The following is a 27998-nucleotide window of genomic DNA, read 5'->3' on the forward strand; positions in this document are numbered from 1 at the left end:
ATGGAGCAGCAGGCTGGTTTCTCTCTGATGTCCCTAAACAAGAGGCAGACCCAAAAAAAAAATTTTTTTTTTTTTTTTTAAAATCAATCTCTTGAAAAAGCATACATGGGGCAAACTCTTACGCATCATCTTTCACAAAAAAAATATGTAAGGTTTTAAACAAAAATCCCCACCACCCCAGCAGGAAAAAAACCACTGAAAAGTCAAAAATTCCAGCCTCGCTACACTTACTGTAATTGTCCTTTATAGGAAGAGCCCTCTAGTTATGTGAAATGACATTGCCTCGGTGCCCCAGGCTCCCCGCGCTCCGCACAGGAAGGAAGCAGACACACATCTCTTTAAGAGCCGTTTCCTCTCTGCTCTATTAATTTCGGAGATTAAGCAAGCCACTCCTTTGTGGCATAATAGAGCAAGATAGAGCCATTGTGTTTGCAGAGAGTCCTGCTCACTGGCTTCCTACCTTTCAGCAGGGGGATGTCTTAGCACTTTATTCTCAGATGAAACACCAGAAAACTTCCAGCAGCCCTAAAGCCCCCCTTACTCTTAAATTACGATTTTAGCACAGAAGGGGCCACCAGCCCCATTCCTTTCCCCCCTACTGATGAGCATTTCAGTGTCTCACTGACACAGTGCAGGATGAGAAAAAAACCAGTTGCATCAGATGAGGAATTCTCTTTTCAAGGGCCCTGAATCAACAGGACTTATTTAATCAGGATTATTTTGCCTGGACACACACATCCCACCTTCCTGTCCCTCCCCGCTGCATTGAACCTGAAGCACTAAATTTACCATCGTTTGTTTTTCTCCTTCTTTTCTTCCTTTAAAAATTTATACACCCTTTTTGCTCTTTTGCCTTCACAGCACAAAATCCCTTCAGCTCGTACGAGATGCCTGATGACCTTTAATAATACAGAGACCATTGCCTCTCTGTTTCAAAGACTATCAACACATCCCATGTTGGATCCTGGGATTACACAGCCTACTGAAGTGACCACCAGCAGACCAGAGACTCAGCTACTCCTAAAGTTTTTCTGAAGGAAGAAGAAAGAAGCAGGAGAAGATTCAGCCACTGCAGAGCAATTCAGAACCCCACTCAAAGCCTGGGCTTCCACATTTCCTCCTAAAGCTCACTTAGATGCTTTATCCTCAACTTCCCAGATTTCTTTCCAGACTGTTAAGCAAGTGAGGTTGGGAACACAGGACCCTTTTGGAGTCTGTGGCCGTAGGAAATACCACTTTGCGGGGGCGCACAAAGCTGCAGGATCCTTGAGACTAGTTCACATTTTTTACAGTGTGTAAACACGGCCGTTACTAAACAGAAATGCCATCAGCAGTGAACAGATATCTTCAGGGGGAGGAGGAAGAAGATAACACAAGCTCAGGGCTTTCGAGCAGCAGCAGCAGGAGAAAGAGCGATGTCCTGGCTGGAGCAGGAGCGTGTGAGCCAGAACACTGTTTGTACTGTACCTTCCCTTGCAACACAGAGTCAGGAACACAAAACCCATCCAGATAAAACAATTTGCCTATTCAGCAGCTTTCTTTTCATGAGCTGCTTCATCTTTGCAGGCTCCCCCCCTAACCCCCCTTTCCAGTCGCCAACTGAAAACTTCAGAAAGAAAAGAAAAGGAGAAAGGAGTTGTTCAGACAAAGGGCTGATTCTCTGCAATGGGAGGGCACACACACTAGAAAACATGGTCACGGTGTTCTGGGCACAGTGCTGGCACGTTGCTCTGCCAGTAGTTGTAGGAGTCTGCTCCCCAGGCTCTGCTTCAGGTTTAGGGACTGCGCATTAAGAAAAAGGAGAGCGCTGTAGCTCCTGCAGCCCCAGCCCCAGCCTCCTGGATGTGTTCCTGGGTATATTCCTGGCCAACACTGCAGCTGGGTATTTGCATCTCTCCACCTTCTCCCAGTAGCTACATGGGGCAGGTTTCTGGCAAGGTTTTGCTCGTCTGCTGTCAGCAGAAATCTTAACCCTGTCCAGAGATTTTTCTTCTGGGACAGTCCCTTGCAAAAGCAGGGGTTTTTTTCTATTAAACAGAGACACTTTTCTGGTGTATGAATGTAAATCACCAGTTCATATTGCAGAGGTGACTCAACAGCCTTTAGGTGCCAACATGTAGTTACTTTGGATGGAGCAGGATGTGATTCAGCAACTACAGGCAAGTAGCAGTGTATCCATTTCATCCTCAAGACTCCTTTTTTTTTCTTAACAAACTAAAAATCAGTTTTTTTCAATTTTACTTTGGTCTTTTTCTTTTATTACAGTGACTACTTGTCTAACATAATACACACCCCTCTTACCCCTCTCCTCCAGTACGAAGAAAAACTATGATGAATCACAGTATTGCCACACATCCCTAAGACTAAATAAATCCTGTGCTTGTCATCACATTGGGCTTAGCCTCTAAACAGCTTTCTTCCCCATATTATCAAAATTTCACCCAAAACACAGCTCCCACCACCAATGTCTTACACCAACTGCTGGAAGCAGCTTCTCCATTGCTCTGTCCTCTTAGGATGGTGCCAGAGCAGGGCACACGAGCTGCTTCCAGCCAGTGGCCCCTGATCCATGGGCAGAGCTTGGAAGAATACAGTCATGTCCCACCCACATACAGGCTGCTGGGGAAGAGCAGAGATAAGGTGATTGCAAAACACAGGTGAGATGTTTATTTTTTACTGTGTTCTTTGTGAGGTACAGAAGGGAACTCACTTCACTGAACATATCAACCTATAAAGCTGAGAAGCTCCTGGTGGCACGGATGATGCAGAGGGTGCTCAAGGATGCTGGGATGTGCCCAGTCCTTGGATGTGCTCCTTAGCATCTTTTCCTGAGCAGTTCTGAGTGTCTTTATCAAACTGTATGAAAGTAGAAGAGTTTACCTTTTCATGGAGCTTTGCATCAAGTCTGGCAGGGGGGAAGCAAACTACCTGAGCAGTCTTCAAAGATCCAGCAAGCACAATTTATTAGTTTTAATATTAAAATATTAAAAAATCTACCCTGATAATAAACTCAGAGGGTTTGAATCACTAGAGAAAGAGATGTGGGGTTTTTTTAAATGTAATTTTGGAGTTTAGAAGCCCAGACTAAGTGACAATATTAAAATCATCAGTCAAAGCAACCCTATCTCCAACATACAAACCTTTTCTAACATCTTCTATACAGGCAATTCTTACTCGCTTATTGCCTTTGTGCCCAACCCCACTAAAGAAACAAACGTGCTCTTTGTCACCTACTTTGTGTCTGGGTGTACTTCCCTGTGTGACTTGCAGGGATTAAGTGGAATTTGGTGACTGGGAAGGTCTGGACCAGGACTTTACATTAGTGAAAATACCATGCTGATTGGAAGGTGTTTTGGCCCCCAAATCTGGAAAACAGCCACCCATCTACTTACACATTACTGCACAACAAATCTGCATTGGATTAGTTAAAAGTGTGAACTTAAGCAGTTTGTATAAGAACACTTTTTAAAAAGTACAATAATGGCCTATTAGCTTTCATTTAAATTGGTTCCTAATAGAAGTAAATAAAATGGAAAGGATTGTTTTTACCCAGCCTGCCTAAACCCCAGTACACACCAGCTGATAAGCAGCATCATTACCTTGTTCAGACAAGACCCGAGTCCTCCTGATTTAAATTTTGCCCTGAACATAGTTCACCTTTCAGATGTGTCAAATCTCAGTTCTGCCATGTAACAGTTACCTTTATATAGGGTAAAAGCAAAACACAGTAGAAGAAAACTTTGTAAACAGGGCTCAGCACTCTGTAGGCAATTTGAGGAAAAAAATAAATTAATGATAGGGCATAATCTCTTCAAAATTTGGTCATTCAGAAAAAATTACCAGAAATATTCTTCTAATGCTTTGCACCACACAAAAGCAGAAGCAAGGGATTACAGCAATGAGCTAAAAATGGTTCAACTCTAAAAGCAGATTGTAAAGCGAAGGGGAAAACTCCCAGGGAAAGCCGAGAATAAGGTTTCTTAATCTTACACTGAAGGGTCGTAAATGTGCAAGCTCGATACCTCACAACCCTTTTTGAGTAAATAAAGGTTTAAAATGTTCTTTCTTTAGCGTGACTGAATTCCTTTCCAATGTGACCTCAACATGCCATTCCTCTGTCTTTATCTGCCGACACAGCAGAGCTGTTGACCTTTCACCAATGACCTGAGCAATCAATAAACAGCCGACAAACTATCTCCACAGAAATGCTCCACCGACAAGTTTCTCCCCTGCTCTCTGTGCCGTCAAGCTCTGCCACTCCTGAACTTTTCCTCGGGCCCTCGGCTGTGCATCAGTGTGACTTAACACGAGGCTCAGAAACACATTTTCTTGGGCATTCCCTATCCAAACATATTAAACCTGTAAGTGGTTTTGCTGTTGTTTGCAGTGCCACAAACTGCTTTCGTGTTATTGCAGGATCTACGAGATCTCTGCCCCGTGCTAAGCACTTCGTGTTGACTTCTGAGGACAGAATCCAAACTCAAATATGCGCAAACTGCTGGAGAGTAAGATAAAAACTTTAGAAAATAAAAGATCTTATTAAAGACTTGCCCAAACACCAATTGGCAAAGTCTCCTCTTAAAGAACTTCATTAAAAAAATTAACACAGTCAATTATAGATGCCTGGAATAAGAGGAGAAATTAAGGCAGGTCAGAAAATAGTAGTGTTATTATGGGTGTCCCTCAAATGTGTTCCAATGCTATAAATTCTGCTGTACTTCATGTCACAATACATGAAATACATAAATTCATGTCACAATACATGAAAAAGGATCAAACCCAACTTTTCTATCAATATGTTTTACGAAATCTTGACTCAAACAAAGACATATTTTAAAGGTGTTACAAAACAGGGAACCAGTTGAGTGCTCCAGTGTGTTTTAGTGGGGTACAGAAGAGAAAACAATCGCTCCCTGCAGTGCTTACAGCAAACACACCGGAGCATCGATCAAGATTCGAAAAGCCAAAAGAAGAAAACTATCAGAGATCAGCCATAAGCAGAAATGAAACTAATTAGCCAATAGAGTATTTATCAAATTGAGTGAACACAAAAGTAAAGCAGAGCAGCAAGTACTGAAAAGGAACTTAAGATTATTAAAATTGAAAGAGTAACAGCTTGAAGAGCTTATTCCCATGACAACTAAAATGCTTAACAGAGATGAAGTTTCTCCCTACATATACATACACACATATATATTACCTTTTCTCCTCTAAATATATACATATTTGCATATATAAAATCTAAGCCCGCAATGGCTCTTAAAATGTTAATAATATTCAGTCTAACTTGAAAGTATGTTCATTGTGCATTGTTATAACCCACTAATGACAAAGATTAGTTCTTTGAAAGGCAGTGGAAGCAAAATTTTAATAAAAGTGATCAAGTAACTAACCTGCTCATTACAGAAGCGTTTGTATTATTACCTGCACTGCAGAGAGCTGAAATGTGTGTGACAGCTCTGGTTTATTTATTTATCCTTAATATAAACAAGTAAGACTGGTTCAAATAGCATTTAACAGATTGCATTGATGGATCAATACAATATTCCACTGAACTTAAACTTCAGGCAGACATGTGCTACCAAAGTCTCTGAATTTAAAAAAACCTTGGCCTTCTTGTAAGATCTGAGACCAGATCTTACAGCCTGATCCCCTGAGCAGGATTTCGTAGGCAGGAGCCCCTGCATTTCACTGGCACTCGGGTTGTTTCATCCCTGGTCAGGGGCCCTGCAAGAGCCACCAAAGCTCTCTGCAAGCACAGGAGTCATCTACATCAAGCCCCAGGTATTTGTGAGGCATGTGCTAATAACCTGGTGAAGTGAAAGAATACACCCTTCAGATTTCTACGCATCACAGCTATTTCTCAGTGTAAGAGTGGGAGTCAAACCTCCTGTTTGGGATCGCTTAAATAAACTGGCACAGATTTCCAGCCATGGGTGTCTGCAGCCCAGGACTAGTAAATGCAGCTTCCACAAATATCAGACATGCCTCTTGCCTGGTTTGTGAGTGCAGGATGCCGGGTCAGGAAAGGAAGTGGTGTGACTGCAGGATGAGGTAGAGAGGCAACCAGGAGCCCTTGGCTACCAGCCATGGCCCTCACCTGACTCATGCTGTGACCAAAGCTGCATCACCCCCCATGCTGCAGGGTCACAGTGCTCTGATGAGAGGCATGAGCCATCAATAATATGGTGGAAGAAAATGCAAGCCCCCCTTCTCTTTTTTTTTTTTCCCTCCCAGGATGGTGCAGAAAGCCCTTGAGATCCCAGCACTCTGCGGGTCAAAGCTATGTGGGAATATCTGAGCTGTGCTGGGTTTTGGGTTTGGTTTTCTGTTAGTCTGCTTTCCTTCCTTTTCTATTTTTATCTCGATGGAATGAATTGAAAGTGCTGCTTAAGAGGAAAATACGAATGTAAAAGTGGAGAAGCACCCTAAGTAGGTGTATTAATAAACAGGCTTCTAATTTCTTATCTTTGATGGTATTCAGTACTATTTTAAATATTCTCAAAAGAATCACAAACATACAGAAGGTCATATATAAAATCCCTGATGAAGCAATTTAATGCTAAATTAAAGCTGAAACTAGGTAAGCCCAACTCCTGGGATCTTGGGTATTTTCAAAGACTAGAATAGAATCTACACTACTCAAGAATACCGTGTGTTTTTCAGATTTTTAAATATTTATTTCCTAAATTAAATAGAGCAGGTTTAGTTGGTTCTTATAGCTTAGCAGGAAACAATTTTATTTCCAAGCCAATTGTATATTGACAGTTGGCAACAATGGGTTTACTTTATAAAAAGAGAATGGGAATATAGTTGTGCATTTCTGAAACACTTCCAGAAAATTTCCTTTGAGAACATGTTGAATGAAAAGTATACAAACAGGCATTAAACATGAATGCAATTTAATAAATATCCACTCAGCTATATGGTGTGATAAATAGGTAATAAGAATGTAATACGGGCATTTAGCTTTCACCTTCCAAAGGAGCTGGAAGCTAAAACAATAATACTTTCATTAGAATCTCCTGCCTGGCATCAAGAGCCAATTTCCACCTATTAATATGGATTTCTATTACCTGCCTTGTGAATACTGTTAACCCATTTATCAAGCAAGGAGCCGTACTTTTGTCACTTATTACAAGCAGAAGGGGAGCAGAAGGATTGCTAAACCATGTCACATTAGAGCATCGGATTAAATCATTTGACCTAGAAGATAAAAACATTCCACTTACATTTAAAATGGAAAAAAAACCCCCACCCTAGCCTTGCTCGTCTTACAGCCAGTAAAACCTCTTGCAGGATCAAATCTTTCCTTGCTGTGTCAGGAGAAAAAAAAAAAAAAAGAAAAAAAAATCAGTCTGCATGTGTAATTAAACATGCCTCATTGGTTCTCTTGATCTGTCAATAGTGGGTAGGAGGAGGTTGATTTAAGTTAAACTGCTCAAATCTTATGAACATTTGTCCCTTTCTGTGTCCTCTAAGCAAAGCATCATTGAACAGAACAACTGCAGCCAAATATGAGGAGCTTGGAACTTAATGTTTGTTACTCAGATTACAGTGGTGCCCAAAACATGCCAGGCAGTTTTCTATGTGTGGAGGGAGGTGCTGGGACAGAGCCCTTTCTTGGCTCCCAATTTCCACCAAGAGCACATGTCCCCCCCTGAACCCAGTGCCACTCTCCTGCTCCCTTCTCCCGGCCACCGTGGAGATGAATGGAGGGACGATGGTGCTATCTCAGAGATGACAGGCACACAGCTATTGATCACGTTTGTTGCTAAACACACCAAATTCCCACTTTCCCACAGCGCTGAGGTCTCCTTGTCCTCACACCCAGCTCCCAACTGCAGTGAGCAGCGCTTGGCAGCTAATGGGTCCAAACGAGCATCTAGCTTTAGTCACTTCATATCTCCCTGCTCCACCACTCATCTCTTGCTCAGGTATTCAGACCATAATTTTTTTTCTTGCTATTCACACTGGATCAGATTATAAAACATGTCTGCTTCCATGCCCATGGTAAAAGTTCCACAATACCCACCTCACCCACTTTCTCCAGAGCAATGACCCAGGAAAAGTACTTGTATTCCTCCCACTCTACACATCTCAGCTACAGATGCCAAAAATACTTAAAACTTCAATCCAAAAGGGATATACAGGATCTGGTAAAGCTGCAGAATGAGAGCAAAGCTCCTGACGTTATAATACCTCAAATTTTCTGGTCTCTGTTCAGTAGAGTCATTAAAGATATTTGAATTGAACTGGGGCATCTCAACTTCCCTTGCCTCATTCGCCACTGCTGTAAGACCAAAAATTTGGTTGCTTGACTTCAACAGCTTGGTGCTGGTTATCCCCCTCACCTGGCTATTCTTGTTTCAGTTCAATTTTGCCAAACTGCTGAAGTCTCCCCCTGTGTTTCTTTTGGTAAGACTTCCATACGACTTTCACCTTGGCACAGCAGAGACCTTCCAGCACCACGCCCTCCAAGTGGGGCCAAGGGACCTCCAAAACTCCCATTGAGAAAAGAACATTTATCTTTTCCTCCTCTGAAACCTCGCAGTGATCCGTAAGTTAGTGAGTTACTCAGAAGTCATTGAGCAATCAGGCTGCTCATTATACCCCTCAATGAAATTATTACCACAAGTAATTCTCAGTGCAGTACTACAGGTTGCCTAATCTTACATCCTCTTCAAAAGACGGGAAGAAGTACTGCATTTTTAATTCCTCTCATACTCTCTGGCAGTCATTTTATCCCACATTTTACCTTTCTGCACACTGCAAGTTCATCCATACCCATTTCTTTCTCAGTGGTCCTTTAATCCTTTTCTGTTCATGCTGCAGCTCAGCACAAGGACAGGGGTATCTCTATAAGCCGTGTGCTCAGGAGGCTTGATCAATATGCATGCATGGTGCAAGGCAGAAACATATTTCTGCTGAAGAAGAATCAGAAGTTGGGGTCAGACGTTTTATATTTTAGCCAGATTTTGATAAGACATATTAGGAATTCATAGGGCTTTTATCATTTTCAGCAGCAAGAGGATTAGACCCTACGCTGACAAGAGCAAGAACATCAATTGTTAAAAGAAATATGTGCCACACTGAAATACAGTAAAGCATCTGAAAGACATAATGTACTGTCTGATAAAAACACCCTAAGCACTTTCAAATTCAACACAGTGATGACTTGCCGAGTCAGTGCTTCATTTGTCTGGTAGAGCCAAAACTACAATGACTTCTGTTCCAATGCCCAAAAATGCAACAGACCTGCAAAGGGAAGCCAGGATTTAAACCATGGCCCTCACACAACAGCAAGGATTCAAACTATGGATAATACACTGATGCTTAGGCCACAGGGCAGAAAGGAGCAGCAGGAATCTTTATTTGGATTCAAAAATTCTATCCAACAAGCCTGCAATGCTGCTGAAAAGACAGAAGTCTTAATTTAAAAAAAACAGCAATTTTTTTTTTAATCCAAATTCAAGGAAAGGTAAAGATAATGACTTTAAAAAAACCCAATCTCCTTGCAGTCTGAAGAAAGACCCCAAACCCGAAAAGAATTTCAATTTCATACTTCTTCCGCCTAAAATATTCAGAGCGCTGCAAATGTGTTACAAACTAAATGACTTTTTGTACAGAACTTCTAAAACCCTTGACTTTTAATAAGGTCGTGCATCATTTGATTTTAATTACAGATTTTTTTTATCCCTTAAATTTGACTAAAAATGATGTGATTTACAAAGCAAACAAGCCAGTTAAACAAAGCTAATTAAATTCACTAGAGACAGCCTTGCTTTTCCCCTCAGTGAGTGTTTATTTCAGCTCCCAGTGCTCTGATAGCTCCTGACAGCTTGCTGGGACACAAGAAAGAAGTAGGTCAGGGTAAGCCGGAATCAGCAACAGAGGATCCCATTAGACAGGCTTGTAGGGTAATACGGAGATCGAGGAAGTGTGTGATGTAGTGACAGTGTTAGAGACACATAACAAACAGCCCGAGGACAGCCTCCAGCAGAACCGGTACATTTATCTTCTCTGTGTTATAATGACCCCTCACACGGCTTATCCAGTCTGTGATTTCTCGTACAAGAGGTGCTGTACAAACCTAATGACAAAAACGTGCTCACGGTTTGCCAGGCGATGTCGGGCCAGCGGCAGCACTGCAGCAGCTCTGCTCCCACGGAGCCCTGGCCCTTGGGGGGACAGAGCTGCCAGCTCCAGGGGCAGGCAGATATCCACACACACAGGTTACACCCCCTCACTCTAGCTGGCAGTTCAGGGAGGAATCTCACCGTGCACAGGGATCAAAGGAGAAGAAGACTGGTTTCTCCTAACCAGCTTCTACAACATTACCCTGATGGTGATGGTTGTGTGGTGCCTACACTGGATCTGGATCTGAAAATAGCAAGCACTCTGTAGCAAGAAAAGCTACTGTGGCAGCTGGGGAGCGCAGCAAAACCATGTGATGGGGCACAAAGGATGCCTGCTCCCCACTGAGCTGTTGTCTGGGTGCTCTCAGAGAACCACCACCCAGGTCCCCACGTGCCATTGGAACAGGCTTCAGTCTGTCTTCTCATACCACAGCACCACTGCCTTTGGAAGCAGCTACTGGTAGGGAGGAGAGGCTGAGAAAGCTGTGGTTTCTGCTGATTTTCCCACCCGGGTTTGCTGTGTGATGAAGAAACATCAGTGGAACCAGGGAAGAGAACAAAACCAAAAGGACTAAAGTGATCAATGTAAAATACAAAATACTCTATGTTTGTACCACTGTATTAGATGATTTAATGTAAGGTGTATCTGTATGACGTAATGTGAGACACTTGCTAACACAAGTCTTCTCTCCTGAGGAAAAGGATAAAAGTATTTTTTTGCACATGCCTGGACAATAAGAGCAGAAAACACAGCACCATAAAGTCTGCGGTGTAATATTAAGTCAGAGGCAAGAGGAAAAGTACAGCTCTAACTCCCCTTGTTTCATGACTACTGCTCACACCATTAAAAGTTCAAAGTCTCCCCCCATCTTTGGCAGCACTGTACATACCCCAAACATTTCAATCATGAGAGTCCATTTCTCAGGCTCACACACAGCCAAAGATATTCTCCCCAACCTCAAACTGTGTGGCTCACATTAAAAGGAGAATGTGAGCATGTGCTATCTCAGAAAATAGGTACCTTTGACAGGAACAATTTAAATTGCCATGGGCATAAACAAACACAAATGGAGAATGTTGTTTTATTTTGTTCAGAGCTCAATACATTTACTTTGCTCAGAGACGTCTCCAGCATCCACTTTACTTGAAGTGCCTGAGTGACTTGGTTTGCAGCACCAATGGGGGTCATACTGATAAAACAGGAGTTTTCACTTTTGTCACCCTGCCTTCATTTTCCCATGTATTCAGCAAGAGTGCATCACGTTCAGCACTTATCCCCTTCTTTGTTTCTCATTACAAGCTTTCTGCAGCACAATTGCCCTCCTGCGCCAGCCGTGCTTCCTGCTCTTCAGAGGGTCACACTATGTGGTCACTTGCACCCACCCATTTTACGACACCACACATCCCTTTCCTGCCATTTTTCCTTAAGCAGAGAGTTCCACCGAGTTCACAGAGGTTTGGACTGAGTGACGCCTATTTGCTCCACCCCTGAGCATCGAGGTAAAATCCCAACCCAATGTCCTAAAGAAAAACATGCGTGTCCTGACGAAAATATGCATTAGGATAAAAGCATTAAAATAGAGAAAGACAATGAGAATGATCAGAGCAGCGCTGCCTGCGAGGAAGGAAGGAAGCTTTTAATAGCACTAAAATATAAAATTGATTTGTACACATATTTGATAAAAATCAATACAATTAGCAAGTAACTGAATACTAGAAAGGGAAATTGATTGCTTGAGGGCCCAGAGGACTCAGGGCAATCAGTCCATTCTTCTAGCTCCTCCACTCTTAATAAAAATTTACTTTTTCATAATCCTGCCTGAACTCTTTGCCCATTAATAATGCCGCTAAATAGCTCTTCTTTTAGCACTATTATTGCAGACCTGCTTGAATTACATTTGGAGGCAGTTTCGAGTGGCATGTCCTGGCCATTTTGCTGTCTGCAGCACAAACCTCCAAGCAAAAGCATAAAAGAATACAGGCTAATGAACAGCAGCACAGGCACACTTGAGAAGAGCTTATAAATTTAAGTACCAAAGTTTAAATAAACGGATTACCATAGAATTGATTTGCTACATCAATTTGGTCAGCTTTTGCTGATACATCATTGCTGCCTCAAAGAAGAAGAGCCACCAGTTTGAAACAACTAATTAAGCATTTTGAACCACGGCCTTACAAGGGAGCAGGGCTGCACCGCTCTGCTCTCCTGCCTCCCTTCTCCCGCCCAGTGATTCCTCACCGCAGCTTTAAAATCGTTACTCCACGTGAAACAGGAGACTGAAATTACAGTCAAATCTAGACAAAAGGAAGTGGCTTCTACAGCCACAATCTCTGACTGGATTTCACACAAAGGCATCTTTTTTCCTTCATTAGGGTGGGACTGGAAGAACTAAAAGGCAAGGGTGCTTCCCCACACAGAAGGAGGGAGGCTCCCAGAGGAGCCAGGTTAGGATTTCTATTACAGTCAACTGGCTGCACAATCTGATTGAGGGTGCACACAACTTGTGCATCTACAAAGGAAGCTTCTCTTTCAAAAGGTCAGATGTCTTCTCAGATAAGAACTTTCTGAGATGTTAAGCTTTGTCCACTGACTCATCTTGATAGGAAGTTCTTTAAACCAAAAACTACCTTTGGGCTCTCAACAGGTTCCCTGCCAGTCTGCAGTTCAGGGTGACATGGCCTTTGCTGCTAACCAGGGCCATGATTTGGCAATGAACTTCAGTGTATGCTTAAACTGAGCTCTATGAGTAGCCCTATCAAAAACAAAGGTAAACAAATAATTTTTCCATATTAATGAGACCACTTTCATGCTTAAAATTCAATAACATAATTTAAGCACTTTCTAATGCAGTAAGTCACTGAGTTGAATAAAATTGTGTATGCATCTCATCATATTCACTCCAGCAGAGACTCCTTTATTCCAGAAATCTCAGCACACACCTATTTCTCCAATGGTCCAGCCAAACTAGTGACTAAACTGAGCCATTATATTGGCCTAAGGAAAGGTCCACGGATGCTTTGCAACTCAAGCAGCAGTCTGTGGGGATGCCTCTCTAAGGGTGGATGAGAGACTGCAGTGCTGAGGGAGAGCAGCACAACCTCAGCAGGGCACCAGCCTATGTGGCAGCATCTGCTTAGGTGCCTCACTAAATTCTTATGATGTTCTTTCTCCAAAGTTTGTCCCACTGCTTCTTACAAAGAAGACACTCTAGTCTGGACACAGAAAAAGAAACCTGAAATTACACAGTTTCAGCACTGGCCTTCTTTGTAACCATGAGCAAAGTACTTTAATCTCTTTGCTTCCGTTTCCCTGTCTTTATTAATAAAGCAGAGGGAGTAAAACTTACTTCACCTAACTCATACATCTTTTGTGAAGATGAAATGCTTGTTCTGTGTAAAGTACTTGGAAGATGAAAGGCATCAAGTAAATATTAATCATAGTCACCACACCTACCAACAGGATCTCCAGTATGCTGATTTGGATCCGTGCTTGAAGAGGCTTTCTTTGTGCAATTCAGGAACTGTGCTTTCCTGGAGTACTAGAGTTGAATTAAAGCTAATCAGGAATTCCCACGTTAATCGGCCTTCTAGCATTCAGAAGATCATAAGAAGGATGATGCTTCCATTTCAAAAGACAGCACAGTGCCACAGAATGAATTACATCAAACTGGCTGAAGCCCATTTACAGCATGGTCATGGAGGAAAGTATTGGAGTTCATCCACCAACATTCATCTCGGGGCATACACACTTGTAAATCAGTTCCTATTCAGTAATGAAATGTCGAGTGACTCATTCTTTCTACATTTGAAAAAGCTCTCAGAGAGAACCAAAGAGTCTTTTACTTTCCTGTCTGCCTTTGTAAACACTGAATTACATCTCCTTACTTCAGAGAAGCTACAATGCTTCAGAACCAGCTGTAAAAGAGAACATTAACATCTTTTTGACAGAATCCAAGGCCACCTTAAGATTCCAAATTTCTGTTGAAGGAGGTCTGGGGAGATGTTTCATTAGCAGCTCAGATGATCTTCTGAGCCAGCTTCTCGTGCCCAGCAAGGTGCACTAGTCTCATGCAGACGTGTCTGGGAGGCTGGCCCAGGGAAGGCTGACCCGGGGCAGGCTAGTCCTGCTGCTCTGGGCACTTCTGCTGTTCCATGTGGGTTAAGTGCCAGATTATTTACTTAATGTCTTAAGCAACTTCTGCAGCTCAAACTTAGCTCATGGAGCCATTGCTGTCACTTGGCAGCGAGCAGCAGGTTAGCCAGGTGAAAGCGGTCTTCACTGTTTCTGCCCCAACCAGCCAATTTACACAATAAGGACAGCAGAGCTGTCATACCTTGACTTTTGTCCCAGTGTTAGCATGGCTCAAATCCAAGGGGCACATCCCACAGCTGCATGTGGAGCAGCAGCTGTGTTCTCAGGCCACCTGTGTGATATTTGGGCTGCCCCAGCACTGAGCTCGCCCAAAGAAAAATCCTCCTGACAAACCAAACCAAACCAAACCAAATCAAACCAAACCAAACCGTGCTTGTGATCACGGGAACTGTGCAGCCCTGGCACTGAGCCACTCCCTGCCACAGCTCTGTGTCTGGAGAGGTGACACCGGGTGAGCTACCCGGAGCAGAGCCATCACAACAAAGGCACAAAAGCAAGAGTACAAGGGAAAAACAAGAGTTGTGAACTTGAAAAAAACAGAACTAAAGAAAAGCAGTGCCTGGAAGTCAGCGTTCAAGAAGGACAGAATGAGTTTGCGCACAAGAAACACTTACTGTTTGAACGGAAGTCGTTGGAGATGCTGGACCTGGTGGGCCAGGCACAGGAGGGATTCCAGCCCTACTGAGGTGGATCTGGACCTGCTGTGCCTCCATCCCTCCATCATCTCCCAGATCCCTGCCCAGCTTCCTCAGCTCTCCTTCTGTCTCCTTGGCTTTGCCCTCTCTTTGGTCCCAGCCCACCCCAGCCCATCTCTCTCTCTCCCCTACCATTGCCTCCTCGTACTTTGGACCTCTTCAACTCTACACCCCGAGGTCTCTGGTTCTCCATCTGTGGCTTGAGCAGCACCAGCCCACACAGATGGGCCAGTTGGTGCCGCAGAGCAGCTCAGCTTGTGCTGGCAGTGCCAGTCCACCTCCTCACCGGGACCCAGCAGGACAAATGCACAAACAAGAGCTACACTACCAACACAGCTATGCTCCAAAAGGAAATGACCACTGGATGTTATTGCATAACCTTTCTTAATAATGAACGTGTATTTCTTGAAAACACATGCCACCTAATCGTTTTGGCATTGCAAACATGTACCACAGGATGGTAATTTACGTTAATCAAGCCCTAAGCTCCATGTAAAGTTTAACAGTTTGCTTCACTATTGAACTGGTTTGGGTAGCAGATGGCAAAGCACTCAATGGCACATTTTCTGCCATCCTCATACAAAGGGCTGTACCTGTTTCTGTTCCAGGCACGAATGCCAACAAATGGACATTTGCTGGACTTGCTGACCATTGAATATCCTGAAATAACAGACACGTAGATGCTCCACAGGGAGGTCCTGTGGGCAGCCAGAATTGGTCATTTCCCAGCTAGTTCATCATTACTGCCTTTCTTAGATATGATAAAATTAAAGCTACAGGCTGGCACAAGACCTCTGGTAAGTAATCCAGGCCTTATCTGAACAGCTACCCATGCAGGCGGTAGTACAGGTCTTCTTACACAACAGCACTTAACACTGTTGCTGTAGCTCACAGTATTTCTAAGTACACTGTCTTTCCAAGTGATTCCAGACTGTACATAGCCTGGCACGTGGGCAGCAGAAACCAGTCTGAGTGGATCGTTTGGATTTCAAACCACCTCTGTGGACAGTCACTGAGGTGCTCTATTTCTATCTAGCTTGTGGCGTGCTGGGGTGGGGGAGAGAAGAACTGACAAGGGGAAAATATAAATTTGTAAATGATGTGTAAAGCCAAAATGATTTTAAAGAAAGGGTGATCCAGATTGCCGAAGCCAAGCACTTTCCACATACGTAGAGAGACTGGGAAGTGACAGGGTGAGCAATAAACAGTTCAGCCTGCGACATTAAAGATTTTCATAATTTATAACCAACAGAAAACACACACTTCTCCTTCAGAACACAGAGCACAGCCCCCAGCATCCAGTTAATGGTGGTGTGTACAGGGAGCATACTTACACTAATTGACTGGGCCATGGCTGCCCCAAGCACTTCTGGAAGTAGCATTTCTACAGCAGCACCGTGCAGAGATGCTTCACATTTATTAACTTGTTTGGTTTTGATTGTTGGATTGGTTCCCCATTCCCAAGGCACTCAGATTTATTCTTTTAGCTTAACACTACAAAGTAATCAAATCACTCTGTTACAGCTGACAGACTGTGGGAGCCCTGAAGGGGAGGGGAGAGCGGCGTCAGAAGAAACATCTACATTTTCTTGTACATCCTTCGCACTTGCCCTAAACTTCAGGTTTGACTCATGTATATCTCTGGAATTCAAGAATATTGAACTTTAACTGACATGGGAAGTTATTTGAAGATGCAGGACTTTCACTTGAAATTAAGGCTGATCTACCTTCTGGGATCACGGACCAAGATTCACCTCTCATAAAGTCTGAAAAGCTCGAATGCACTCTCCTTCTGCTTCAAATCAAACATAAGTGTTGCTGTAACCAAGAAAACATCTTTCCAACGCTGTGTAGATTCAAACCAACCAATCCATACATAAGGAGATGAGATGGAAGATTCAAAAATGCCTTTGTGCCCTTCCATCAAACGTGTAGAATAGGTAAGAACAGGAAGACAAAAGAGATGGCTCAGAGAGTCAAGATTAATATGGAAATGGAGAAAAAGGGCATGCCTTCAGCTGGATTTTGCCTGTGTCTCTTCAGTACAATTTATCTTCAGCTTTATGCAATGCAGTATCAGAAAATGCTTAGCACACAACCCATGAAGTGGAAGACAAAGAGCATTTTTTTGATTTAGACAAATTCCAATGTCCTTGTCTAATGCTACCCAATGCAAAATTAGAAAAAAATTAGTGCTTGCATGGTCCTGTGTGTTTAAAAATAATTTGAATGACCCACTGCCTAAAGTATGTAAAGGGTCCTCTGTTATTAAAATCCAACTATATTTGATTTTAGTCTGCACCCAAACTGACTGGGTAAAGCTTGAAGAAAATCCCCCAATGAGTTTTTTTAATCAAGAAAAACAACAACAAAAAAAATCATGGAGCCTGTGATCAAATAATCTTACAGAGTTTGGACTTAATACACCAACAATGTCAAGCATTTCAATGCAGTAGCATCAAAACTAGATATTTACTGCTTGGCAGTGAGTAACCATTTGAAAAGGGAGGAACATAAATTCCTTTTTAATGAGTCACCATTTGACACTCAGAGATCAAAACCTTTTGCCTGTATTTCTGACTAGAAGATTGTATATACTTGAGTTTTTCTCTGTGACTTTACCTAAATCAACACAGTTAATTAGGAAAATAAGTAAATTAAAGTAACACAAAAAGTGAAGTTCTTATAAGTACCTGACCATCAGTATGATGGTTCCTGAAATATTGGACACATTCAGATATTTTTTCCTTATACAAGTACTTGGGAAAATCCTAGTATGATTTTAAGTACCTAGTCAAAGCAAAGTAAAATTATACTCAATGTCTATTCCGATAACCACATGAAATGAGTGTTGCATAATTATTCTTAAACTAATGCAAATGTTTACATACTAAATGTTACATACTAATGCACAGGGACAAAGCTTCTCGTGGGTGAGTGGAACTGTGTACTACAAATGTCTTCATAAAATATTGACCTGATTACTTCTGCCCAAAACTTAACCTACGAAGATCTGTAACAGAGAATGAAACATTAAAATACATGCTTGAGGGTAGACGCCATTTTTGTCTTTAAATATTTTCTTTCCCCCTACATAGAATTCTGAAGTTTCAGCAAAACGGGAAAAAAATAATAATTAAAAAAAACTACTCGCGTTGGCATTACAGCCAAAGCAAAGAAATAAAACTGTTGTTCATACTGAGGGGGCTTACAGTAGGATGTACCTGCCCTTATTTTGAATGTAATTTCCAACTATTTGAAAAGACTCTAAAGACCTCAGCTAGTAACAAACACTGATGATTTAACGAATTATTGAACTAGTTAAGGATGCTTAGTGTGCAGGTAAAGGTAAAGCACTATTACTCCCATTTTACAACAGATAAGTAAGAACCTGGGAACTATTTGCTCCAAAAATTTCCTCCAGGTATACATACATACAGATACTCAGGCCCTTTGAAAGAAAATCTTGTCAGCTTTGAAAGTAGAACAGGTATTACTCGGGCTTGGTTTCCACCTTAGGAAACCTTCAGTGTGTTATATGAAAACTCATATCCTAAAAATCAGAGCAGGGACTTCCCAGTCCTTCCACACAGCTATGAAACCACCATCCTGTGGAATTACTGACCAGCAAGAGCATCTCCATCCCCGCCTGTCAGCTCACTGAACCATCCCGTCCCTCGCATCAGTCGATCTTAATTTATGTTCGATTTACTTGCAGATTGGAAGTAATTAGAGTAAATAATTACAGTAACTGGTTACAGTTTGGGAATTGAGAGAACTGAAGAAAGAATTCAGAGAAATAACCTGATCTACTACTGTAAAGAGAATCAATCATCGCTCTCCTTCCATTAGTCTTTTTGGCAATCCTGTGTCACTGTTGTCACAAGCCTGGATAACGATGCCACATTAATTCTCCTTCTGAGAAAGGGAATACAAGATGTGACTCTGTAACTGTGTCCTACCTGACCTTGGGGAATCTTTAGGGGAAGTTTCCCATCAAATGCAGTTACAGTTTTTACTGAAGGAGAATTAGTGAGTTGGGCCCATGCTTTGTAATTTAAATACATGATACAAACTATAAAACCAATCTTCTGTCTCCATTAGAAATAAACTGTCAGTACATAACCAATGATTTTTCAGTTCCAACACTATGTGAGAAATCACATTTTCAAAATAATTTCAACAAGTCTGGCTCAGAGGTGATGAACACGGGGCAGGATAACAAGACAACTACTGCACTTTTCGGATGTAACAACAGCTCTTTTAGCTACATTTACCTAAACTGCAGATAGGCTGCATTTCCCAAGACTAACCTTTCCAAAGGAAAAAAAGCAAACAAACATGCCTTTGTTTTATATATTACAGAACTGGAAAAGAAGAAATTCATTCCGTGTTTCGTAACAGGAACAGACTCATTCCCTTCAAGACTAACAGGCTGCTCTCAATGCAGCGTGAACTGTGGCACTGCTGATGTCAGTGTGAGCAGGGAGAAGACGACATACGGCCTTTTGTACTGTTCCCATGATGCTGCATGTTTAAAAAAAAAAAAAAGTCATTATCCAGGCTGGAAGAAACCCAAGCCATCATAAATGTTTGTTTATTGCAATTTGGCAGACCTTTTGAGAAAAAGCAACTACTCTTAGACATGTAATCCTAAACCAAAATGTGAGATGGGAATCAAGCAGAAACCATGCATTATTTTGAGGAAACCATTAATTATTTTGGGGAAACTTTTGCTGTGATGCTTATTTGAGTGCTTCTCTGTAACTAGGTATCACTTCTATTACTGTGGCTATGACTAACGAGTTAACAACACTATTTACACTAGTACTGTTGTGTCATTAGAAACAACAAGATTATGTACTTTAATTCTAATGCCAGTACAATTATTTTTACACCAAGTGTGTCAGATCTGACTCTGTACCCCCTAAATTAATTTCAGAGTAGTGGCTAAATAAAATGACATACTTCTTTGTGCTTTTGTTATAACACGCTCGTGTGCAGCAAACTGTGAAGAAAATGTAGTAATTAGAGGTTAAATTAATCCCTGACAGACAGGCAGCTTAGTAAAGCTGGGCCCTCTTCAGAAAACCGAGCATAATGCTTGCCAGTCTTTCAGAATTAGGCACAAAGAACAGGGAAGATTGGCAAGCCCGTCACCGCTGTGATCCAACCGAAGGGATGGAATGCTGAGAAGTCGGAGTAAGTCTTCGAGCAGCCAATACTACCAGGCAGATCTTGTGACAAATGTGATTTAGAGCTCCACGGGATTGTTGCTGCAGCCACTCGAACTGCCTGATCAGGATCAGCCACTTGAAATTACAGACAGTCTTTTGCCCAGCAGAACAGGCTTCTAACCGCCGTGTAATCCACCTCGAGATGTTAATAAAAGCAAACAATGGCATTATATTTCACAACATAACTAGAAAGTTACCTTGCTGCTTTGGATTTTAATGCAGGTAATGGGTTTCATTGCCCACAACAGAGTAAATGTGCTGGGTTACTCTGAAAGCAGTAACCAGGTATATCCAGGGTCGGTATAACTCCTGAACCAGCTCAGAGTTTTGAGGTACTTAATTCTAGAGAAAATAAAAACCAACCAATCTTCCACAGAAAAGAAAAAGAACACAAGAAGAAGGAGGCAGCCAGATCGTGATGATGATGATGATAACCAGTAAGTATTTCTTTTGTGTGTGTGTCAACAGAGGTAAATGTTTTTTCCAATCTCTCTAGCTGTGGCACAACAAAAGTAGCTGTGTTTTAAATGCATGCAAACACAACCTCTTATCAGGAGGAGGGTAAATGAAAGGCACTCTGCTTCATGAAAAGTGTCCTGGCTCCCTGGTTTTGATGGCAAATCCTGGTGCAGGAATTGCAGAGGTATCACTGCCTCTGTCCCACTGGACTGACATCTTCCCTCAAAGGTGGAAGGTGCAAAGAAACGGCTTCTCTCTGAGTTAATGCTGTTGCCACTCAAGAATTTGCTTGACATGAGATGACACAATCCCACTGGTAACACCCAGCCCTGCAGAGGCAATCTAGATCATGTCTGCACCAGACTGAGTCCCCAGCTGTCCCTGACCAAACAGGAAGGCACGACAGGCACCTGCAGAGGGATCACCAAGTAAATTTAAAAAAGAAAAAAAAAAAAGTAAAAAAAAGTAAAATGCCTGTATTACAATTCAAGTAGAAGTCACACAGGAGGCCTGTAGAGATTGCAGATCCATGTGGGAGCCCATTAACACCACCAGTATTTCTGTACTACCCAGATCATCAATTATTAACAAATTAGGACATGCCTGATGGGGTACTTATGTAACACTCCTTTATCAATAAAACTGCCAAGTCCCTTGCAGGGAAAACCAGTGTGGATCTCAACGGCACATCTCTTTGGACAGGGCACGACAATGAATGCTGTTTTCCCCCTCCTCAGCCTGGCTGCCCATTCCCAAAGAGGAATTCTGTCCAGCCTGGCAGCCCCGTCGGAGGCCTGGAGCGCACCCCAGCCTCCCGTGAGCAGCAGCCCTTTAATCAGGTCAGTGCTTATCAATGGCTCATTGTAGCGATGAGGCAGCGCTCGGAGTGAAGGGCCTGCGTACGAAATCCTGCATCCCGCTGCATCTCCCACGCCTGGGCCCCACTGGCTCTCCACTGGCCCCACGGATACAGCCTCTGGCCACACACTCCCTGGACACAGCACGTGTCTGCCACCCAGTCCAGCTGGTTGGGCTGCAGGGTAGGGAGTGGAGGAAGGAAATCCACAGCTTTTTCCCCTGCTCTTCCCTTTGGGCACAACTGGTCCCCCCTAGGAGCAAAGATTCAGGTAAAATTCAGCCATCAGAGACAATACCTGAGCCCTGCTTTGCTTCCATTTCATTTCCCCCTTCAGTCAAGCGTGAGCAGGATAGGGGCACACAACAATCCCTCGTCCCTACTCAAGGGCCTGATCCTTGAGCCCATAATTCCAGGATGAAAACTGAGTCTCATCTACTACAAAATGAAAAAACGACTGTTAGTCTGGGCCTGATAGAAGAAAGCTGGGTGTACTCTCCTACCATCAGGCCCAACAAACACCTTGCAGTTCATCCAAGGTGCACACCAAAGTAAACAGCTCTGAAAGAGCTTTGCAAGTAAACACGGCATAAAGAAGGCATTTTCCTCTTGAAAGAAAGTAATGACTTAGTAATACATTTTCCTCTATTTAAAAAATGAAAAATATTATCAGTGAGCAGGGCTCCCAAGAGGAATAAGAATTATTCCTAGCTGATTTGCATTTGCAAGTTATCCCTCTGACTGCATTGCTCTCTGGTAGTGCAACTGGTGACTTCTAAAACCATGGAGTTGCATCCTAAGAGCCATGAGCCCTGCTTACACTGTCACCCTGCTATATACCTTCATTGTGAACAGAGCTAACAGGCAAGTCCATAGCAACTGCAATGAAAGAGATCTACCAGAAGACAAGAACATAAAGTGAAACCTTTAAGCGATAAAGACTTCAATTATCTGTGCAAAGCACTAAAAGTAGTAATACAGAATAAGGGAAGGAGACTGTGATACAAGCACACACTGTTGTGCAAAGTTTCCCTTCAGCTGCTGGCAGCTCTGAAATGAGTTGTAGAAAGTTAAAATTCTGATCAATATCACTGCCTATTCTGCAGGGTTGGTTTGGGATTATTTTTTTTTAATTGAACACCAATATTCTTTTTTCTATTTTCACTTAAAACAATATTCTGGTATCTTCCAATATCCAGTCCAATCCTGAAACAACCCTAATAAGGGTACTACTAAACACCCAACCAGTTTCTTCACATATTTGTTAAGTGTTTGCCTTTTCAAGGGCACCTCTTTTAGGGGTGCACAACACAAAACTTACTACAAGTACACAGTGCTACTGTGCACATTTGGCCTTTTACAGCAATGATTTAAAGTTCCCCTTCAAAATTACTGGCAAGGAAGGAAGTTCTGCATAATTTTAGCACTCAACATCTGAAAAAATTAGAAATGTCCCAACTGTTCTTTGAGATGTATAAAAGAACAGTTGAAAAACTTACAGTTGACTGGTGCTACCTAGGTTACCCGTCAATGGCATTGAGACTGGTATATTATTAAGAGAGGTGTATGATGGGAATTGGTTTATTGTGCTGATCCATAGTAACCAACTCCTGTTCGTCCATCATTTATCTCTCTCACCAGCGACATATGGGTTTGTCTATTCACACTCTCAGCATTCTCTCTGCTCCAACAAACAGTCAGCCTTTTCTGCTGGGATAAGGAGATTTTTTAGTTACATCCATTATGTGCGTATCAACATTTATGGCAGGAAGATAATTGCCAAAGAGCTCAGGGGCATAAAAGCTCCCTCTTTATAACACAAACCCCCTTAAAAAATCAATATTGATATAAAATAGTTCAACGCAAAGCCTTGGTGTGTCTTCCACTTCCTTCAGTTTAAAATGTTGGTTTTTTTTTTTTTTTTTTTTTTTAAACATAGCAAGTCAAACTGGAACATCAAGTAGAAAGCCTTCATAGTGAGTTACACCACTGCTCTTCCCACAGAGGAAGAAATAGCAATGTACAATATTAATTGTTCCTCAAAGAAGTGAGCGGCAAATGTGTCAGATATAAAGAGGGTTCCTTGGAGATGTGCCAGCACCATTTAAACTGATTTAGCTATCTTTATTTGGAGACCATACCAATTACTAATGAATCGTAACTTATAGTCACCTTCGCCTAAATCTTGAAAAACGCTGACACAGCCAGCACCAGGGAACAATGAAAACCTGGGAATCCTGCCTCGTTCCCTGCTTCAGGAGCTCAACCTTCTAGTACTCAATCCCCCAGTTTGGATAAACCCATTTGTCACAGCTCCTACAAGATTTACTTCACATTCCCATGGCTATGCACTCATAAAAGTTATTTTAAGGCAACTTTCATCAGAGTAGCAAGTAGCACAGAACATTTATTGATTAAATGACTGGGAACCAGTGAGTTGCACTGTACTTAACCTACAGGACGACTCAGGGATTTTACTTACTGTTGTCCTTGCCCTTGTGTTACCTTCTGCCTTCCTAACTTTTGTCTCTCTCATGAAGCCTGTTCTTAGGTCAATCCTTGTCCTACAGTCACATCCAGGCAGGTTGCCCTGACCGTTTAAGTCAGGGCAAGAGTGTCAGCCTGACACCTGGGATCATGAACTCTTCCAGCAAATCTTCCTGCATGTTCAGAAAGCATCTTGCACAACAGCTCCCTAATCCCATTTTAAATCTCTGAATGCTGCCATGCTATAACATTTATAACAGGGTCAGTAAAAAAGCAAAACCAAACCCACCGTATTTATAAAGCACTCCTACCTGTGTTAACAGGAAGCCATACAAAAGAATTTTAAAAAATATAACTGCTTCCTTTAATTACTAATTCCCCTTCAAACCCTTTAACAACTACCTTAGCTTTAAAAAAATCCAAGAGACTTTGCAGGTTTGAACTACGTAGTTACAAGGGACAAAAAGCGAAGCCCTGTCAATATATGCTTTTGTGATTCTGAAGTATTAGTGAAAAAGGATTAAAAATAGGATTAAAAAAAAAAGTCTGAAAATAAAAAGCTAAGTTAAATTTGAGCTGCTCAATTCTAACCATTGAACAGCTTTTCACTCACTCGAGAGCTCTTAACTGCATGTTACCTGCCTTACAGTACAGACTATTTGTTTTTTATCCCTGAGCAACAGACTATTTCCTGGTTGAGTTTAAAAACTCTGTGACGTTCCAATATCAACCCACACATGTGTGTCACTGTCAACGTCAGTGGCAGGAAAACATTAGAAGTCACCCCTTGCTAATGCTTTCCTAACATGGAATTTCCTTGTACCTCGTCCCCCAGCCCACCTCCTCCTTCAGCTGAGAGCATCCTTCCCAAAGTGTCTTTTTTTCCTCTTCTATAAACATATGGCAGGGAGAGAGAACTGAAAATGGGCAGTGCCAGCACTAGATCGCTGCTTTTTTAGGTGTTCGCGTGTAACTTACTCAAACTGCTGTCGCCGCCTTTCACTCGGCGAGCGCGGCCGCAGCGAAGAGCCCCCCGTGTGCGGGGGCTGCCCGCACCGAGGCGGGGGCTCCTCCCCAGGGCGCTATCGGTGCCTTCCCCCCCGCTGTTCTCCTCCGGCATCGAGCTCCTCCCCACTGCCACACAGGGGTACCACGCTGGTACCACACGGTCCGGGCAGCCCGGGTTGGGGGCGGCGGGGGCCGCGCCGACCCCGAGATGCCGGGGGAGCCCGGGGCGGGGGGCCAGCACCCAGCTGCCGGCACCGGCAGGTTCAAGGCCGTCCCAACTCCCTGCCTCCCCGAGGCACCATATGGTCCATCTCGCACATCAGCAGCTTTATTTCCCCCATCAGCTCGGCCCAGAGGGGGAGCACCGGGAGCAGCGGCCACCCTTTGCCCCCCAGTCCCCCGGGGGCACCGGCATTAGGGCATTACCCGGGGATTACGGGGCTAAGCAGGGGAAGACTCGGGTTATATAACCGGGGGAGCGTTCCGCCCTCCCGGCGCTCCCACAGCCCGCCCTCCGCCCCAGCCGGGGCGGCCGCACGGCGATGGGGGGGGGTGAGAGCCCAGCGCCTCCGCCCCCGGCCCGCGGAAGGGGCCAGACGCAGTTAATCTCCGCGCCGGAGGGTCGGGGGAGGGACTGCGGGGTGCCCCCCGCTGCCCGAGGAGAAGGAAGGCTCTTCCAGGAGGCTCCCTGCGAGCGGCCGGTGCCCGAAGGGTTTATCGGCTTCCGACGGGACGAGGCTCGGCGGCCGCGCGTCCCCCGCACCGGGGACCTGCCCGCCCGGTCCCGCCGGACCGCGGCTCCGCGGAGCCCCCCGGCCCCGCTGCCCGGCCCCGGGCTCCGCCGCCCCCCCCCCGCCGGGAGCACCGTGGAAAACAAAAGCGGCCTTTTAATTTATTGTTCCGGGGGGGGGGGGGGCGGGGGGTTGGAGGTGGGAGGGGAGAGCGGGCGGTGTGAAAGGAAACCAAAGCCCGTTTTCTTCCCAGAAACGGCCGCTCTCCCCGGGATCCCTCCGAGTCACCCTGGTGACAATCTCCCTTCGGCCAAAGCCGAACAAAAGCCGCGGTGCCCCCAACCCCGGCGCTGTCCCGGGCCGAGCAACAGGCCGGGATAGGCGGCGGAGGAGGGACCGGGAGGAGGGACCGGCTATTGACGGGGGAGAGGGGCAGCCCCTGCCTGGGGGGGACGTGGGACCGAGCCAGCGAGCGCCGTGTTTACCCTGCTTTCGCTCTGAACCCCGATCTTAATCACAGCATGAGAAACCAAAACAGTTTAAAGCGTGAGTCAGCACGCGTTTTGTTCACGCGTTCTCATTCCGAACACACGGATGGTCTGCGAGCGAGCGGCGGCCGCGCCGCGCCGGCCCCATCTCCCGCACTCGGGGCTGCTCCCGCACACGCGCGCCCGCAGCTCCGCCAGCGCGGGGCTGAGCGCCGGGCTCCGCGCTGCCCTCAGCAATAACCCAGGGCTCCTCCGGGGCTCCGCCGTCAGCCTTTTGTTCGCAATCCTGCCTATCGAACGTGCGCTTCAGGCTCCCAAAATAACCAGGCACGCGACTGCCAGCACAAATACCAGGAGTTATTAAAAAAAAAAAAAAAATGATACTACAGGGACCGGCGCTAGCCCCTCCACGCGTGACATCCTCCCGGCGGAGTCCCCGGGCGATGACGGGTTTATCCTCCCCTGGCTGTCTGATCCAAGTTTAGCTGGAAATCCCCCGCCGATAGCTGAGCCCGCCCGGCCGCACTGACACGGGGACCCGCGGGCTGGCGGCGCCGGGCGCACCGGTGGATCCCCGCTCCCGCTCGCCCCCGGCAGCATCCACCGCCTCTTCCCGCAGCCTCCACCGCCTCTTCCCGCAGCCCAGCGTGTCGCTACCCGAGCAATGACACAGAAACCCACGGAGCGTCCCCCGCCGCCGCGCACTGGCCGCCCCGCCGCCGTGCCCGGGACCGCACCGCAAATCATCTTCACCACCATTTTAAAGCCCACAGACCCCCTCTCCCTCCCTCCTCTCCGTGGTCCGAGCTCAGCTCTCGCCACAAGGGAGGGCGAAATTTCCCCCTCAAGTTTCTGTCCCCTTCCCTCCGGCGGCCCCGGCACACGGGACCCGCGGGCAGAGCCAGCCCAAGGTGGGCACTTCTTGAACCGCCCCTGCAAACTTTCCAGCCTGGCTGCGGCCGTGCCGAGCCCGGCGAGCAACTATTCCGAGGGTGTTTAAGTCCTTTTAAACCAGCTCCTACTTTCCTAGCCCATATCGATTTCAAATGCGACTTACTGGAATATGTGGCTCCATCCGTGGTGCTTCTACCCGCTGGGAAACCAGCAGCATCTTGGACTGGGAATCAACCGGCTTTTAGATCCACTTTGGCTGTATTGAGCAAACCCAGCGCCGCAGAGGACTCGCAGCCTGTTTTCGCCTTTTAGGTTCCAGACAAGTTCATCCTGGCGTTGCAGTTTGCTAATGATTCACTGTCTGTCTCGATCTGCTCACTACATTTCCATCAACCCACAGCTTCCTCACTTAGAAGGTGGAGTTTGTGGGGTTTAAGTTACTGATAGGCATATCTAAGTGCTGTGTCACTCAAAGAGGAGGAGACACACACACACACTCACACACACAGACCGCACACTCACACACACACACGGACTGCTCCAGGCTTAAAGGGGAAGTAACACTTTCTTCTCTACAGAAACTGGACACCTCACACATCCAAGGATTTTATTTTTTTTCTCTGGGCATGAAGGTGAAAATTATCCAGCCTGTGGTCCGAATTTTAACACACAAAAAGCTGCTTAGCATGTTTAGTGGCTTCCTTGTAGAGCTTCAGGTTCATTTAACACAAAGTTGGGTAGGTCAAAAAGGTACTGGCAATTAATTGATTTTTTTTTTCCCCCTTCTAAATCAAAGTGCACAAACCACTGAAAAGAGAGCCCGAGGCATGAAGTGTAATGGTTTGAGTTAT

General features: G+C 44.5%; 1 protein-coding gene across 2 annotated transcripts in view; it reads right to left on the reverse strand.

Annotated features, from left to right (window-relative positions):
* The window catches only part of MAMLD1 (mastermind like domain containing 1), an 83137-nt gene extending 55369 nt beyond the window's left edge, over positions 1-27768 (reverse strand). The window contains exon 1 of one of the 2 annotated variants that reach the window (XM_027645235.1): positions 8759-8960. In XM_027645235.1, coding sequence (XP_027501036.1) covers positions 8759-8791 — 33 coding nt within the window. In that variant the 5' untranslated portion in view covers positions 8792-8960. Of the gene's footprint in view, positions 1-8758; positions 8961-27310 lie in introns of those variants that run through there. The other variant, XM_027645234.1, reaches the window with a different exon arrangement.
* Between the last annotated feature and the right edge of the window lie 230 nt (positions 27769-27998).

This window comes from Corapipo altera, unplaced genomic scaffold (assembly GCF_003945725.1).
Source record: "Corapipo altera isolate COAL_440 unplaced genomic scaffold, ASM394572v1 65, whole genome shotgun sequence".
NCBI classification, from domain to species: domain Eukaryota; kingdom Metazoa; phylum Chordata; class Aves; order Passeriformes; family Pipridae; genus Corapipo; species Corapipo altera.